This window comes from Schistocerca americana, chromosome 2 (assembly GCF_021461395.2).
Source record: "Schistocerca americana isolate TAMUIC-IGC-003095 chromosome 2, iqSchAmer2.1, whole genome shotgun sequence".
Classification (NCBI taxonomy): domain Eukaryota; kingdom Metazoa; phylum Arthropoda; class Insecta; order Orthoptera; family Acrididae; genus Schistocerca; species Schistocerca americana.
The window spans coordinates 559901829-559919613 of NC_060120.1; the positions used below are offsets into that span (position 1 = coordinate 559901829).

The 17785-nt window shown below is 41.8% G+C and overlaps 2 protein-coding genes across 2 annotated transcripts in view; one reads left to right on the forward strand and one right to left on the reverse strand.

The window, feature by feature from the left end:
* The window catches only part of LOC124596513 (phospholipid-transporting ATPase IF-like), a 643086-nt gene that overhangs the window by 299074 nt on the left and 326227 nt on the right, over positions 1-17785 (forward strand). The window lies entirely within an intron of this gene.
* On the reverse strand, positions 5525-7332 carry LOC124596516 (nascent polypeptide-associated complex subunit alpha-like). The gene is made up of 2 exons (XM_047135680.1): positions 7173-7332; positions 5525-7062 (listed from the first exon to the last, which is right to left on the reverse strand). The coding sequence occupies exon 2, from the start codon at positions 7016-7018 to the stop codon at positions 6368-6370; it is 651 nt and encodes a 216-aa protein (XP_046991636.1). The 5' UTR covers positions 7019-7062; positions 7173-7332; the 3' UTR covers positions 5525-6367.

Sequence of the window (17785 nt, forward strand, 5' to 3'; positions counted from 1 at the left end):
GGCTACAATCCAACCTTTATCAAAGTCAGAAACGTGATGGTACACATTTTCCTCCTTACACGAGGCATCACAACGAAGTTTCACCAGGCAACGCCGGTCAACTGCTGTTTGTGTATGAGAAATCGGTAGGAAACTTTCCTCATGTCAGCACGTCGTAGGTGTCGCCACCGGCGCCAACCTTGTGTGAACGCTCTGAAAAGCTAATCATTTGCATATCACAGCATCTTCTTCCTGTCGGTTAAATTTCGCATCTGTAGCACGTCATCTTCATGGTGTAGCAATTTTAATGGCTAGTAGTGTATGTCTCACAACAACAAATATGTGGGAATTGTGTTTTGAATTGGTTCCTCACCCACCCTTTTCTGCAGTAATTTTTTTTCTTATTCCGAACTATAAAATCTGACTTGGTGAGACAAAATGTGCTTCAAATCAGTGCATAAACTTTGCCATCTTTTGTAGAGTTCAACAAAACCTATTTTTCTGCAAGAATGAAAAATTGGAAGCTTACTAGACCAACTATATGATTATGGATATGATATGTGTAGTAATAACAAATAAGGTTAGGTTTTTTTTTCCTTTCAGATGATTCATTTCACACCCATGAAGGTTGTTCTTCAAAATAAGACCTACAGAAACATTATAAATGCATGATTAAATAGTAGCTTAAATTTTTTAGCATTCTCTCAAAGAGAAGTCTGCACTAAAACTAGTAGCAAAATCCCATCTCTTTGCCCAATGCTACCACACACTGTTGCTACTAGTTTTAAGTGTAATATGACTATCAGTAGTTTCTGCTTTGAGTCAATTTAGGAGTCAAAGTCACTACAGTTTATATAGTAGGAAAGTTCTGGTAGAACATAATTTAGAAGTAAAGGACCCCTCTCACTGAATAGTGGAATAGTAGGGGGGACGAGGGGCAGGAGAGTTGTTAGCTTTCAGAATAAATACATTCTGAAGTCAGAGCACAAATATACCACACAATGTACTCTAGTTTAAGGAATGATTTATGCCAAAAGCTAGCAACTTTTCCTTCTCTCTAATGTGTGCCTATCGACAATTCAACACCACCACGCTATTTGGTAACTGATAATCTTCACGCCTAAATTATTTACTCTTTACAGTTCATGCTTTTTGATACAATTTTTCAATAATTAGAGAACCCTTTGTTTATATATTATACCCAATGGGTGAAAAGCACATGGCATTCTGGTTATTCCCAAACTGCTGACTGACTACCCACTCACCTAGTTCACTGCTTACCAGAACTTAGCTTTAGCAATTTACTCTCATTGCTACGACTGCATTTGGAATTTGGCTTCATTAAGTTCCTGTAGCAGATCATATCCCATAAATACATCTTAGGATTTATTCACACCTTGCACAGAAAATAAATTTGATATTTTTAATTTTCTTTTAGCTCTGTATTTCTGTTATGGCAAATCATTCTAGGACAATAAAATAATATACAGTTTATTATTTGAAAGCCATATTTTGTATTGACTGTTACATATTATGCAAGTGGCTCAAAATAACATTAACTGTAGAAAAGGGAAAATTACTCATGAAAACAAATTATAAGGAGACAGGATAGCTGATCAGTACATACATCCAACTATCAGGAAATCACCAACAACTGGCTACACACACATTTAGAACTCTCAGAGAGGAAAAAAGGGACTGGGGTGAGCTGAATATGAGGGGCTTATCACTCAAACCCCACAATTAGAGTGACAGCAGGCAATTTTACGTAACTGCCACTAGATGTTCTAAAAGAACATAGCTGACAGAGTGATGAATTCCAATACATTCTAACACAGACCAATGTCACTGTGTTCTGCCTCAGACGTGGCCAAGAATTACACTCCCACCGCGCACTCACTTTCCACAAAAGCAATTGTGCGTGGTTAGCACTTCATCTTTCCACACCACCTTGCTGTTTGGAAAAGATGTCTTAAAGATACGGCTCTAAGATGAAGACTGTGGCAAATGAAGAAACATTTGCACTACAGAATATTATCAACAAATGTATTTGCAACTTTTTGTTCTTCTGCTAGTGCAACAAATTTCTCTCTTGGTTGAACAGATACAGCAGATAACGATCATGTAACGACCAGAACCATGTATATTATTTATTAGACATAACACTATGTACAGGCAATTAACACTGGGACACAAAGCCTGTAAGTTTACATGTGTTTGGATTTAACTATAAACAACAATGGGCTGTGATATAGCCAAACACACAGTATAATGCAGATTAATATCTGTTAAATCTAGTTGCTGACTGGACTTGATAAATTTCATAAAATAAAAAAGTTTGCACATCCAGACATTCAAATTTTTTATTTTTATTTATTTTTTAGAAAACAAGGCTATTGCACTTAAGGCGATATTTTATGGAAAACTTATAAAAACACAACTGATCCGTCAATCTTTGCCGTTGGTGAAGTGGCTTGTGTGCCTCGGCAATACAGATAGCCCTCCCATAGGTGTACCATAATGGAGGGGTATCTATTGAGAGACCAGACTAACATGTGGTTCCTGAAGAGGGGCAGACACCTTCTCAGTAGTTGCAGGGGCAAGTCTGGGTGAGCGACTGATCTGGTCTTGCCTTTTAACACAAACAAAAATGACCTTGCTGTACTGGAATTGCGAATGGCAGAGAGCAAGGGGAAGCTACAGTCGAGGGGACGCAGCTCTATTGTAAGGTTAAATGACAATGGCCTCATCTTGGGTAAAATATTCTGGAGGTAAAACATCCCTCCACTAGAATCTCCAGGCAGGGATGACTCAGGAGATGATGTCATCAGGAGAAACAAACTGGCATTCTACAGGTCAGAGTACAGAATGTTGTAGTCTTTAATTGGGCAGGTAGGTGAGAAAATTTAAAAATGGAAAGGGACAGGTTAAAGTTATAGTGGGAATTAATTAAATCTGGTGGTAGGAAGAACAGAACTTTTTGGTGTGGTGAATATAGTGTTATAAATACAAAGTCAAACATGGGTAACACAGGAGTTGGTTTAATAATGGATCAGAAAATAGGAATCCACATAACCTACAATGAACAGCACAGAGAATGCAGCCAAGATAGACACAAAAGCCAAACCCACCACAGTAGTACAACTTAATCGTGGGTCATGGGCCAACAACAACATATAACTGAAGGAGTGAAGATGATTTGTTGTCAGGCACCTAAAGAAAATTAAAATTGTTACCTAGCTTTTGAATGTGTTTTTTTCAGAGAAAAAGAGGACAGGGAGGGAGGAGCACATTGTCCCAGTACTGCTACCTGGCTGCTCAGACAGGGTGGACAGTTTAGTTATGTTAGTCTATTAATTCTTTTGAAGAACATTGTCAGAAAGGTTAGCAGTCATTTTAGTTTTCTTTAGACCCGTAACACAATAAACAGTTTAGTACCTGTACCATATTGTTAGGTGACCACAACAGATGTATGTCCCACACCCTGTAAAAAGTAAGTTTTGCCTGACACCATGTCTCAGGGTCAGTAAAAATATGAAGGTTGTTAAAAAATCTCTAATATAGCAGTAAGGTAGACCATTTCACAACCAATATTTGGTTTTGGTACTCAACTATTTTCTAAAAATAGCCATGCCTATTCTGAAATAATGCTTAGATTTGTATATTAAATACACGACACTGATCTCCTGATTATAATATTCAAGAACAATATGAGAGCTAAGTTACGTAGTGAGCATCCTTGCATTATTGTAGTTTATGAATAATATATGTACATAGTATGCACCGAAATACTCGGAAGCTTAGTTATTACCTAACATACCTTTTCTGAAGTTTCAATTTTTCTGATGGAAAGTGTGTGAAATATGTAGCATGAACATAAATATTACAGTAAGTTATGTTGCAGATCAGTCTGTTACCATAACCTTTTATTTGTGATTCACATTCACTTGCTTCACCAACTTTCAACCATATTATTACTTTCCAACATACACTGTGCTGCACTATAGATCAGTCTGTCACCACAACGATTTCAAGGGGATCAGGATACCAAATTTTTCACCTTTGACAGACAGACAGACAGAAAGAGAGAGAGAGAGAGAGAGAGAGAGAGAGAGAGAGAGAGAGAGAGACTGATGTCACAGGTAAAACACAACGCTCTTGTAAATTGCTTTTCAATATCTAAATAATTTCCACAAGTAACGAATTATTCTAACTAATATCTGCATACCCTAGGCAGACATTACTCCAAACTTGGGCAGCACCATACACATTCCTGCACTGTAAGTAATGAAAAAACATTGCATCCTGTATGTGCTAAAAACATAACAGTAACTAACAGGTCAAATATTTCATCAACATAATGCATGCTACTAACAGAAACTGTTAACAAAATTTTGGTGACCCCCACCCCAACCACAAACTTCCATTTTAATGTACACAATATCCTCAAATTGGTTAAATTTTACTTACAGCAGAGGCAGTGCTGTGTGCTATATTGGGAAATACGGAAGCGCCCGATCCCACCCGTCTGCTTTGACCCATGACGTCACAAATATGGCGGAAACAAAAAAAAAAACAACACACACACACTTTCCACTAGAAGCCTAATGACACTAACGGGACAAGCGCGGGAAATGGGGTGTTTTGGGTGGGGGGCAAACTAAATATAAACAAATTTAGATGCCTTGCGTAGCTACAATGTGTAAGTGAAGACAGCCATGCATGAATACCCACCCACCTCCCCAGGGGTCGTAACCCCTCCAACCCATAGAAGATGAAGATGCTTCAGTAGCTGATTAGTGTTTTTGTCTATTTTAAAAAAAAATCTCACGGGATAGAATGAACAGATCAGAAAGATAAATATAATAAACTAAAACAGAAATTCGAGGAAACATAATTAAAATAAGTAATAAGTTTTTAAATTAAAAAAAAAAAAAAATCTCACGAGATAGAACGAACAGATCAGAAAAGTAAATAAAATAAGATAAAACAGAACTGGAGACAGCCACACTCAAACCAAACTCCGTGCCGTCATGACGTCACACACGACAACACCCTTACGTCACGGGTCAAAGCCGACGCGTGGGATCGGACGCTTCTGTCGACCCCTATATTGGCAACGACAGCCGAGTGCTTCGAATTATGTGATGTTCGTATTAACACAAGTGTTTTGTTACGAAATGTTCACTTTATGAGAGTAATTAACAGAGCACACAGGGGTATAAACAACATCCTGTTAACTACAGAGCAGGAACAGCATTAGTTATTAACTTCCTGGCTGCTCATTGCCAAAATCAGCACACTGCTGCCACTTCTGTAAATAACCTTTCCCCTATCATATTTTTCTATCAAACCCATGTTGCCGACTCATTCTGAAAATGGAAAATTGTGAACAAATCACAAAGGAGTGTTTACATATCATAATCATAAGCATTAAACATAGCACAAATGGTGAACATAAGCCTCAAACTACACAACATATCACTCTACTCTGAACAGTTGATGGATGAGCAAGGAGGAGAACCATTAATAAATTAACTTAAAATCGGGACTGTCAACACTTCTATTCCATATATCAGAGAACCAACTAGCATATTCACATAAATAATGTAAACATAATATGCCAATGAACCACTGATAATAATAGTTGTTCACATTAATTCAAACAGCAGGAATATGTATAGCAATTCAGTCTAGTCACTGACAACTGCTGCACAACCTTTTCTCAATGTTTATCAAATACAACATACTACAATGACAACTATTTCATGGCAAAATTAAACTTTTACTCAGTGGTGCTGATTAACATTGCAGTTTACACAGCAGTAAACACACAGGCTGTAGAATCATTTACTTACCATCCTATAGAAGCTGCATAATGTATGAACAATTTTAAGGATAAAAAGCAGTAGATGACAAGATGTCACATATCTGAGGAGAGTATGTTTCTAAGTAAACAATTTGTAACAAATAGCATAACCCACATTTCTCAAAGTTGCGTTTCTCTTACAAGCTCTGCACTGTTCAGCACACACATTTACTAGAGGGTTTGCTTCACACTACTAACATTATGACTGTAGGGCTTTAGATGAAAGTAACAAAAACTTTTTCGTGAATTAAATACTTTAATGGGAACACATTGGCACACTTCGTATACCTCAAAATTAATAAATCAGAATTCTTGCAATCATAACAACAGAGCGCACAAAATGAGGAAAGTTCATTTGTTGTGCCTTTTTAGGAGATTTGTCCAGGCAGGCGCCAATAACAACACTTATCACTGTAATTTACAAACAGAGCAGTGCACATTATCAGCCAAGGAGAAAATCCTTCAGCTTGAAGGATTGTAAAACACATTTATGCCAAAAACAATAACGAAGTATTATATTCACATTGTTAGTTCCATAATTGCATTCACAATATCATTGTTGTTGTTTTTAAGGGCTCTGATGGCCCTGCCACGGCTAACATTAGCTTGTGACATGACCAATTCTACATCTTTCTCTTCGACACCAGTCTCATCAGTATCTTCTTCCTCAGATTCTTCCTGTATGGGAGAGACAACTGCAGTTCCTCCAACAGCTGCAGCAGCACCCGACACGTCTGCTGCCTTAAACTTTTCTGCAGCTGCCATTTGTGCTTGCTGACTCAAATCTTCGATCCTTGCTTCGCCAAACACAATGTATGTATCGGATGCCGGATTCTTGAAAACATCAGGTTTACTTATTACAAAGAGAATATTCTTTGATTTTCTAATGGTAACTCTACTAACTCCCTGAACCGGCTTCAAGCCAAGCTTCGACATTATCTTGCGCGCCTTCTTCTCAGCACGACTTTGCTTTTCTTTGCTGATGGCGTCCACAGGTATACCAGACGCTGCACTCGGAAAAGCATTGCTAGCTGTACTCTCACCAGTTTCTTCAAGCTCAGGGATTGTATCGTCCGAGTCGGATTCGGTTCCCGAACCGGCTGCAGCTGCTTCCGTCCGCGCCTCTGTTGTTGAGGACGATGCCTTTTCAAGCTCTGTTAACTCTGGCATGCTGAATTTTCAAATGTGTTCCTACTGTAACGCGAACGCCGCAACTAAAACAAGGAAAACGTAAAATTTTACTATAGTGGGAAAGATGCACGTGATTTGTATGATGGTCGTGTTAATATTATATAATTACGATCACGAGAAATTCAATACTTACTTTCAATGAGCGAATAAGTCGCAGTACTAGTCAATATACGTAATATTCCCGTGAAACCGGCCAGAGAAACTGAACTAACAGCACCACGCGAAGCAACACCGTGCCCAAATCAATATGGCGTTGAGAACAAAAGAACGACGGGAGTATGACGTTTTCGTGGCTGCCACCAGATGGCAGCCTATGATAGAGAACAAAATAAGGACGGAGTGCGGCAAAGTGCGCGCGCACGTGGTGGCTTGCGCTTAATTCAAATACCGCACATGAGCAATGGCATACAGATAATGCGTCCAGTGACAGTGAGCGAGTATAAGCATGGCCTACGTCCTACGATATGCTGAAGTCTCCTGTAGTTAAAGAAATCACCTTTACTGAAGCTTACCTGTGAGTTTAGCAATCGAGAAAAAACAAAAACTGACTTGAATGTAGCTTGACGAGATATTGTACTTATTTCCCTATACCGACACTCTTTAAAGTTTTGGTACTATGTGATAACAGTTTTCACTTTGATTTATCTGATGAACATTATCATTTCTTTTGAAAATTAGCACCAGTAGAGTTTACTTAGGGCCTGTATTGTTTACTAACGCCGAAAGGAACAGCGTGTCACAGTGCAAACTGGATGAGACTTTGGTCTGATTATACTGTGATGTATCACATTAATTTATAGTCCACATATGCTATTAATTAGTGACAAGTAACACTACGGAAAAAATATGATAATGTTTTTCCTCTGTTGATCATTTCTCCGTTTTTTCAAGTTCGCGCCGTAGTGAACGCGTTTATGAAGTTTCCTTCAAAATCTTTCTAGCTATATATTAATTTCATCGGTGCTTACACATAAACATTATAACACTACATAGCAGATTCTTAGAATGGCTATTCACGGGCTCAAAGGAACTCAATGTTTTTTTTATTCCTTAAGAAACGGGGTATTGCAGCATTTTCAAAACATAAAAATAAAGAAAAAAAATCAGTGTTCGATTCTATGTTGCCGAAACAGAGTATGATGATAGTACAAATGCAGCTAAAAGGACAATTTAAACATAACTGTTTACCGATCGCCATTATCCATTAATTCATAAATAGCTTCTGTTTTGTTCCTCGAGTCAGTTGAAAGATTATTATCTTTTATCCATATTTTCCTCTGCTGCATCGCAACTACTGGTCTTCCTTTCATTTGCCATTTCACAAGAAAGATCATTATTCGATGTCCCGGCGACATGGAAGTCGATAGGAACGAACAAAAATTTCATACTGGACAAAGACGGAGAGAACTCGGCGGTATCTTTCAGAAAGGAAACATACATATATTCACTGATGATCACCATTTTCAGCAAAGTTAACTAATGCTTCAAATGAATATTTGGATAGAGACGCCGAGAACCAGGTGCCATTTGTTGGAGATTGATATCCAGTACAGATAACAGGTTATTACCAATTCGTAATGAATCACAGAGTTGCTAAATCAGGGACAGAGAGGAAAACTAACATTTAATAATTACCAAGAACCTGCTAGAGGGATAAAACGGATATGAAACGGTTCTGTCAATATTTTTTCCCAATAGAAATGTGGGACGAAATTCTAAAGAATAGAAACAAAAAGGAAGATGCTGGCCTAGCGAGAAGGGAAAATGCAAGATGTTACCATGACAAACCATAAACGTTTGTTGGGATACTGATCTAACCTACCGTAAAAAAGAATTCTCATATTACTATAAGGAAACTTTTTTTGTCTGGTGAAATGATTTCTTACTATCAATCTTGCTTCTCGGCAAAAATATTAGAAGAAATGCGCAGTATGACCAGGTCTGGAACACCACTTGAAAGGGACAGATTAGCACATGTCAGTAATACATGGAGATTGTTTACCTATAGCTATAAAACTGCCCTTGATCCGAGTGCAAATCTTTACTGCAGACTAACAACGCGTTTCTTTTAGAGGAAAGTGTAGTATGACGTACAGTACTCGTAAAAAACCTGACAAGTCTTTTGGCTTACAGATGTGAAACAGTAGTTATGCCGTGGATGACATCATATACACTGGAAAGAAGAAAGGATAGTAACCACTGAAGGAACTTGGCAAAAAATTCTGGTAGAAATACAATGTTAGATAATTACTTTACTAGTGTACTTTTGGCCGAGGAACTGCGTATTACAAGAAAAGCTAACGACAGTTGAGGTAATAAAGAAAACTTTTTTCCTCCATTCCAGTCAGAAATCAATCCCTGCTGTTTGTCGGCTTAATTAATGTTCACCTTGTATAAAAACTGTCCCGTTTTTGTTGCAGCTGCGGTCGAGCATTTTCATGAAGAAGGGTAATGCTTGATGACAACACTCCTCTTCGCATGTTCTGAAGTGCCTTTCGTAGACGATTTTCTCGAATCGCCTGATCCACTCGCCGAACAAGATCGTCGGTTGACATTCCCTTCCTTCCCTGACCGCCTGCATCATGAACGTCCTAATTCAAAGTTCCTGCACCATTGCCGCACTTAGCTGTCAAGCATGACAGTTAACATTATGTGCATTGCATGAAATCAGGGGGAAACCCTCAGCGTATATAAACTGAATGACAGCATGCATTTCACATTTGGCGGGAGACTATTTATTGCTCTAGGCATCTTCACGTTCTCGCGGTACGTTCAGAACTTTTAAGTTCGACGTGAGGCGATGGGAGGGTATACTAGAGACACACATCTGCGAAACGGTTCGCCGGATTCTCACTGTGGTTTTAACTGCGCAACCAATCGGACGTTGAAAAAAAAAGTTTTCTTTCTTTTAAATCAATTTTGCTCCACTCACTACACTTCATTCTGAAGACGTGCACAACCAGTTCCGGGCATCCAACTCCGTTCTTGATAAGCATTGCACCTACTTTAAGATCTCTTTCCGGCGCAGGGACTAAAAGTCAAGCATAATCAAGAACTGAGTGCATACTACGTGAATAGGATGTTGGAATGGTTATACAGAACGAAGCGAAATTCGGTTACGGGATATGTGGATACACAATAACGTCCAAAACATGTATTTAGCGTAGTTCTGAAAACGACGATACACTTTTTTTACAGTAATATAATAAAACCAAAAAACCTCTTTCGCAACAACAAATAGCGGATATGGTTACATCTCTTTTATAGCCGCCACACATACTTGGTAGCTACATCACATGTTCTCACTGACGTGGTTTAAGAGCTTTCTGGCCAGTCCCCCCATAACGGCTCGATGCAGATGGAGAATATTTTTCGTAAATAGAATACTTGAGGTAACTGCACCTCGGAAAAATGAAACATACGATTACAGTACGTAATCTACGTACCTATGGATGTGAACAGTATTCCCCTGGCCACCAACAAAGATGTGAGATTCTGTGCGCTCACTTAACGCATTCCTTCCCTGCACTATGCCCTCACCAACACCGTGTCTTTCCAAGATGTTGCGTTAATTGTATCGACTACCATTTTCTCTCCAGATGAAAGTGCTTCGAGAACGATTCTGCAAACTGAAGCCATAATTCTATGTGAACAGCACGCCCCTCTATTCATTCGTGGTTCAATCTTGATGTTGGTGACCAATGAAGAGACTTACCCCTGAACTTTTGTCAGCGGAAATCACACAGTTGAACGTCTGACGTACAAGCCAACTCTCCTGAGACAGAGGAATACTGAAACTCCAGAAACATCTGTAAGCTTTTAAAACAGTTGTCTTGCCGTGGTATTGGTTTTTATGATAAAGTTAAAATCAGGTATTGGCACTGCTGTGGAGCAGCTACTCTTGGATGACCTTCTGCTGGTGTACGTGGAAAAATTTCCTCTCGGAACTGTCGACTAAACATAGAAATCGCAGTTTATGGTACATCAAGGTTGCTGAGCTGTGGTCATTATCTTACTTAATGTTAGGCGTCCAAGAATTCTATCTTCAACAAGAGACTACACTGTACTACAAATAAAGAATAAACACATTTTGGATTCAGTGCATTGATTTCGTGAACTATATTTCTTCTTGAAGCTGGCAGTCTTACTTTAACTTAGCTGCCGATGGCGCAATAATGATGTTTGAGCGTAAATTTTGCGGCTTCAATTTTTCGTTTCCCTCAGTATATTTTGATTCCAATGTTCGTTATTGGTTTGCAGTAACGTAAGTTTCACCCAAACGACTTCAACCGTCGAATACATTATGGGAGTGACAGTGATCAATCAGTAAATATTTGACTTCAACCTTACTCACAATTTCGGCTAGAGACAGAGAGCGTCGAGCAGTGCGGAGGGTGGCTGTATAAAAATCCCCGAAATCAGCGAAGGGGAGTCACTCGTAAGTTCCAAACTGCCAACTGTGCAGTGCCTACGGCGAAGTACGGGGGAGGCAGTGCTAAGGTGTGTGTGTGGGAGGGGGGCAGGGTGTTTTTCATTGTCCCAGACAATGCACCCTCGTAAGTAGGGAGTTAAAAATAATGACGTGCAATGGTCGATCAGCTTCTCGTAGGCCACACACGTCTGTGTCAAGGCCAGATGACGCTTGAGGTGGTGTAAAGAGTGCTGCCACTGCACAGTGGATGACTGAGTACGAGTGATTTGGGGTGATGTAACGCGCTATCCGCTGTGGCAGTCCGATGGTAGGGTATGGCTTTGCCGAATCCCTGTACAAAGTCACCTGCCGTGATGGGCAGTGCCTACGGCGAAGTACGGAGGAGGCAGTGCTAAGGTGTGCGTGTGAGGGGAGGTTGTTTTTCGTTGTCTCCTTATTGCACTTAAGAAAATGTTAAAGATACAAGGATATACACATTTTACAGCATTGCGTACTGCGTACAGTGCACAAACAGTTCGGAGACGATAATTGCTTGTATCAGCATGACAATGCCGCATGCCACAAAGCAGTACCTGTGAGGCAGTGGTTTAAGGACAACAACATTCATACCTAGAGACACGATCTGAAGAAAGTCGAAAACCTTTGTGATAAATGGGTTGCGATTCCTCCACAGACATTCAGATACCTCACTGAAAGTCCCCAGCAGACTTTAAGCCGTTCTATCAATGTCCACTAATAAGCTGAAGAGTCAAACAAAACTGGTACACCTGCCTAATATTGTGCAGGGCCCCCGCGAGCAAGCAGTAGTGCCGCAAAATGACATGTCTGAAGTAGTGCTGGAGGGACATGACAGCATGAATCCTGCAGGGCTGTCCACAAATCCGTAAGAGTACGAGGGGTGGAGATCTCTTGCGAACTGCACGTTGCAAGGCATCGCAGATATGCCCAGTAATGTTCATATGTAGGAAGTTTGGTGGCCAGCGGAAGTATTTAAACTCAGAGGAGTGTTCCTGGAGCCACTCTGTTGCAACTCTGGACGTATGGGGTGTCACCTTGTCCTGCTAGAGCTGCCCAAGTCCGTCGGAATCCACAATGGACTGAATGGATGCAGTTGATCAGACAGGATGCTTACGTGCGTGTTACCTGTCAGAGTCGTATCTAGACGTATCAGGAGTCCCATATCACTCAAACTGCACACGCCCCACGCCATTGCAGAGCTTCCACGAGCTTGAACAGTCCCCTGCTGACAGGCACAATCCACGGATTCGTGAGGTTGTCTCCAAACCCGTACACGTCCATCCGCTCGATACAATTTGAAACGAGACTCGTCCGACCAGGCAACAAGTTTCTAGTCATCAAGAGTCCAATGTCGGTGTTGACAGGCCCAGGCGAGGCGTAAAGCTTTGTGTCGTGCAGTGTTCAAGGGCACACGAGTGGGCCTTCGGCTCCGAAAGCCCATATCGATTATGTTTCGTTGAACGGTTCGCACGCTGTCACTTGTTGATGGCCCAACATTGAAATCTGCAGCAACATGCGGAAGGCTTGCGCTTGTGTCACGTTGAACGATTCTCTTCAGTCATCGTTGGTATCGTTCGTGCAGGATCTTTTTCCGGTCACAGCGATGTGGAGATTTGTTGTTTTACCGGATTCCTGACATCACGGTACACTCGTGAAATGATCATAAGGGAAAATCCCCACTTCATTGCTACCTCGGAGATGCTGTATCCCATCACTCGTGCGCCGACTATAACACCACGATCAGACTCTCTTAAATCTTGATAACCTTCCATTGTAGCAGCAGTAACCGATCTAACAACTGCGCCAGACACTTGCTGTCTTATATAGGCGTTGCCGACCGCAGTGCCGTATTGTGCCTCTTTACATATCTCTGTATTTGAATACGCCTACCTGTTCCTTTGGCGCTTCAGTGTAGGTGTCCAGATACTTTTGATGGGATAGTGCAGTGTAGGATTCTTAATCGAACAAATGCCAATGGCTTAGAGTGATAATGCTACTGGTAGTATTAATGCTTTTACACGAGTGAGTGAGAGTCATTTATTATCTCCTTCACTCACTGCGATAATTCTTTGCGCAAAGAACCCGTGACTCAAAAGACGTTCCTTTGGACTATTTTCTGTTATTGCTGTGAGTTTTTTAAAACCATAGCACACTTATTCGTGTATTCCTCAGGAAAATTTGTTTTTGACTGAGTTCGTATCTAAGAGTGATGCCAGTTCTGATTCAGCTGCGCCTGTCACAAAAACTTCCGCATGGCGCCAGTGGCTACACTGACGCAGCGCGGAGCACGCGATTGCAAAAAGTTATTACGTGTATTTTGTAAGGTCAACGCTTGCTGACGTAGTGGAGGCACGTTAACAGGCGCGGGATCTAAACAAATTAGCGTCGCTCTGAGGTCAGCCGTGGGTGTCAGCCCGCTCCCCAGCGTCTGCCGACTGACGGGTGTCGGCCCGTCTCCACGTCCCGTGTACCGGCCGTTGCGTGCTCATCCCGCACCGTCCGAGATAGACGGTTAAATCTGCAATTGTTTTATCACGTATTAATAGTTTTGGGGGCTACTTCGATTAAATTCATTTCTGCAGATCGATGCATAACATTTATTCGTGTGTGTAGCAAGTTGCATTTATGCTTTTGTTGGCCACAGAAGAATAGTTTGACCAGTATCGGTTTTAAACCGAAACTGCCCTCTTCCTTTCATTATCACGGCCGGACTTTTTTTAAACTGTTGCCAGGTCAGAAGATATTGTGCAAAGCACAAACTGCACTGAGTAAATGTTTAAATGTTCTAATTCATTGGAATATTTTATGCAGTCGGCATTCGACAGTTTTCCTAAATGTTAGGAACTGTCTTGTGTAACCCAGTTTTATTATTGACTGAGACTTCAGACCATCCACGGGTCTCCTGTATCAACGGAGAACAAACTATATGTAAAGCGTATACAGTAACTACAGCTAGTAACCCATAGAAAGAGTATTCATACATACATTATATAGGAATTATGGAGAGAGTGTCACATAATTATATAAAGAACAAACTTTAGTCAGGTTTGGTGCTCAATGCAAAATGAAAGCATTCACAGCAGATCCAGCTCTTAGACCACAACTTCCTATGTGGCTGGTTGCACCTGTGTACAGTACGCTCTTTGTAATTGTACCGTATTTATACTTTTAAGCCGGCCGGTGTGGCCGTGCGTTTCTAGGCGCTTCAGTCTGGAACCGCATGACCGCTACGGTCGCAGGTTCGAATCCTGCCTCGGGCAGGGATGTGTGTGATGTCCTTAGGTTAGTTAGCTTTAAGTAGTTCTAAGTTCTAGGGGACTGATGACCACAGATGTTAAGTCCCATAGTGCTCAGAGCCATTTGAACCATTTTATACTTTTAATGTAATTTGACTATTTTGATAGAACGTTGACTGTGGGATAAAAAGTTGTAAATAGCATGGCTTTACTGCAATTTAAGTTGCGACTAATAGAAATACAGGGTGTATCAAAAAGAACCATTCAAGTTTAAAAAAATCATAGCTATTATGTTATTTGAGATATGTGCATGAACAATGTACTGCTGGAAAGAGCAAGCTCTCAAGTTTTAAACGGTTCCCGCCAGGTAGCATCAGTGTGCTGTGTTTTGTGCAGTTTCACGGGAAACACTGTTACAAGGAGCATATATCTCAATATGCTTGAGAACTATCTCTCCCCACGGTTGGAGACTGAATCGAACGACTTCACTTGTGAACAGGATGGGCCGCCACCACACTGGTATCTGGAAGTGCGAGAATTATTAAATCAAATGGTTACTGAACGATGGACCGGCCCTCATCCGTCCTATCCTCTGTTACGCCAGTGTTTCCTGGATCTCTGCACCCACCCGCTTTTACAAGGCCCTCCAAATCCCCGAACGCCATGCGCTCCGCCATGCCTTCCGTATCCGCCTTCCTTCCCCCACACGGCTCCTGTGTGAACTCATCCCCTTCCCCCACCTCCTCCTGTTCCTCCAACATCTCCGCATCCTTTACACTGTCTGCAGGCTTGGTCCTCCCCCACCCTCTGGTTTCCTCCTTCGTCTCCACTCCCCGCCCGTTGCCGTGCCTCTATCGCTGTATCCCTCCCTCTCTCCACCTCCACACCCTCCATCTCCTTCATCAGGGCAATTTCCAGCGCCTCCCCGTCCCAGATGATGAACTTCGCCGTGACATCTACCCTTCCTTCCAACTATAACCTGGCCTTGTTCCCTCCCTCCCCAGAGCCCTCTTTTTCCTCTCTCCTCCTTCTCCCAGAGCGAATTTTCCTCCTCCCCCCCCCCCCCTGAGACCCTGCACCCCATCCTTGCCTCTTTCCTGCCCACATCCCTCCCTACCTGGTCCTCTTCAGCGCGCCCCCCGCCCATCTCCCCCCCTCTCTTCCCCTCCCTCCCTCCCTCCCTTTCTCCGGACTCCACCGGCCGCGGTGGTCTAGCGGTTCTAGGCGCTCAGTCCGGAACCACGCGACTGCTACGGTCGCAGGTTCGAATCCTGCCTCGGGCATGGATGTGTGTGATGTCCTTAGGTTAGTTAGGTTTAAGTAGTTCTAAGTTCTAGGGGACTGATGACCACAGATGTTCAGTCCCATAGTGCTCAGAGCCATTTGAACCATTTTTTCTCCGGTCTCCCTGATCTCCTTGCGCCTGGCAGATCCTCCGTTTTGATCGTCGTCAGCGTGCCACGTCAGTGTTGTGTTTAGTGCTGTTTCTCCTGTGCGTCAAGAGGTGTGATTTTAATTGTGTGCTGCCTTGAGTTTCACTGTCAGTGTTTGTTATGTGCTACGTCATCTGTCGATACTTTTATGCTCCGGTCATACTGTGCCTTGTATTCTTTTAATTGTCCCAGTGTGTGGTTTTTTGTGTGTGCTACTTTTTTGCGGTTTTTATCTCCATTTTACAGTCGCCCCTTTTTTTGTCTATTGCCTTCCATGATGTTCCCCCTTTTTTGCATCTATGTTCACCATATTTTCTCCTTCGTATATTTTTAAATGTCTTCTATTGTTTGTTCTATGTCTTTCGGCAGAAAAGCAGTGCATATGCTGGTGCCAGCCTGCCCCGATGGGGAATTGAAATACAATAGAGAGAAAAAAAAAGGATCGGTTACACTGGACCAAATGATTCAGCCTTACATTACTGACCTCCACGGTCAACGGACCTGACTGTATGTGATTATTTCTGGTGGGGGCTTATAAAAAATTCTGTTTATGTGCCTCGTTACCAACAATGAATGAACTGAGATACCGCATAACAGCAGCTGTGGAAGGTGTAATTCAAGACATGCTTGCTGCAGTGTGGGAACAATTTGAATACCGATTGACAGATTCCGTGCGTCTCGAGGGAGGCATATTGAACACCTATGAAAATGTACGAAAAAAAAAGTTTTGAGTTTCTGGTTCATCAAAATACAAAATTCATTATACATGTTTATTAGTTTCAGAAATATAGACGCGCCAAATCGGATGATTCTTTTTGACGTACCCTATATATAGATAACCGATTGTACCCTCATTCTCTCATTTATAGTGAAATTTTCCAACTGCGTGTACGCTAGCTGATCAAAAGTAACCGGACACCTGTTAGTGGACAGTAATGTGGGATGCGTTCGTACTGCTGGGGACACTTAACGAGCTGTCTGAATGCCTGGAGGAATAGCAGCCCTTTCTTTCACAAGAGTCTATACCAGAAAAGTGAATTATGCTGGACCTGGAGGGAATGGAGCGAACTCGACGCTCCAACTCGCCCCAATGGTGATCCATTGGGTTCAGGTCGGGACTTTGGCCAAGTCAGTCAATTTCAGGGATGTCATCGTCCACAAACTATTGGCTCTCAGATACTAGTTCTTGAGAAGGTGTGTTGTCATACTGATACAAACAAACATCGTCTCCTTGCTGTTCCTCTACCGTTCGCAGTACACAGTCATGTAAATATGTTCATATGCCTCCACATTTACCATTTTCTTAAGCGCAATTAAGGAACCACTAGACAACCACGAAAGACGCCTCAACACCGCAACAGCACCTCCCCCGCACTCCGCTGTTGACACTGCAAATGCTGATCCATCACTCCACATCCAGTCATCCAGTGTCCAGTGGCGTCGCTGTTTCCGCCACCTAAAGCGTCGCTCAGCACTGACTGCAGAAATGTGTGGCATATGAAGAGCTGCTCGACCGTTCTACACCATTATTTTTAACTCCCGATACAGAGTCATTGTCCCAGGTGCACGCTGATAGCGCTTTGAGACTCACAAGTGATTTCTTCCACTCATTACGTCCGATTTTTTA

Bases quoted from the DNA above. Each gene is read 5' to 3' on its own strand.
- LOC124596516 (XM_047135680.1), bottom strand. From the start codon at position 7,018: ATGCCAGAGTTAACAGAGCTTGAAAAGGCATCGTCCTCAACAACAGAG.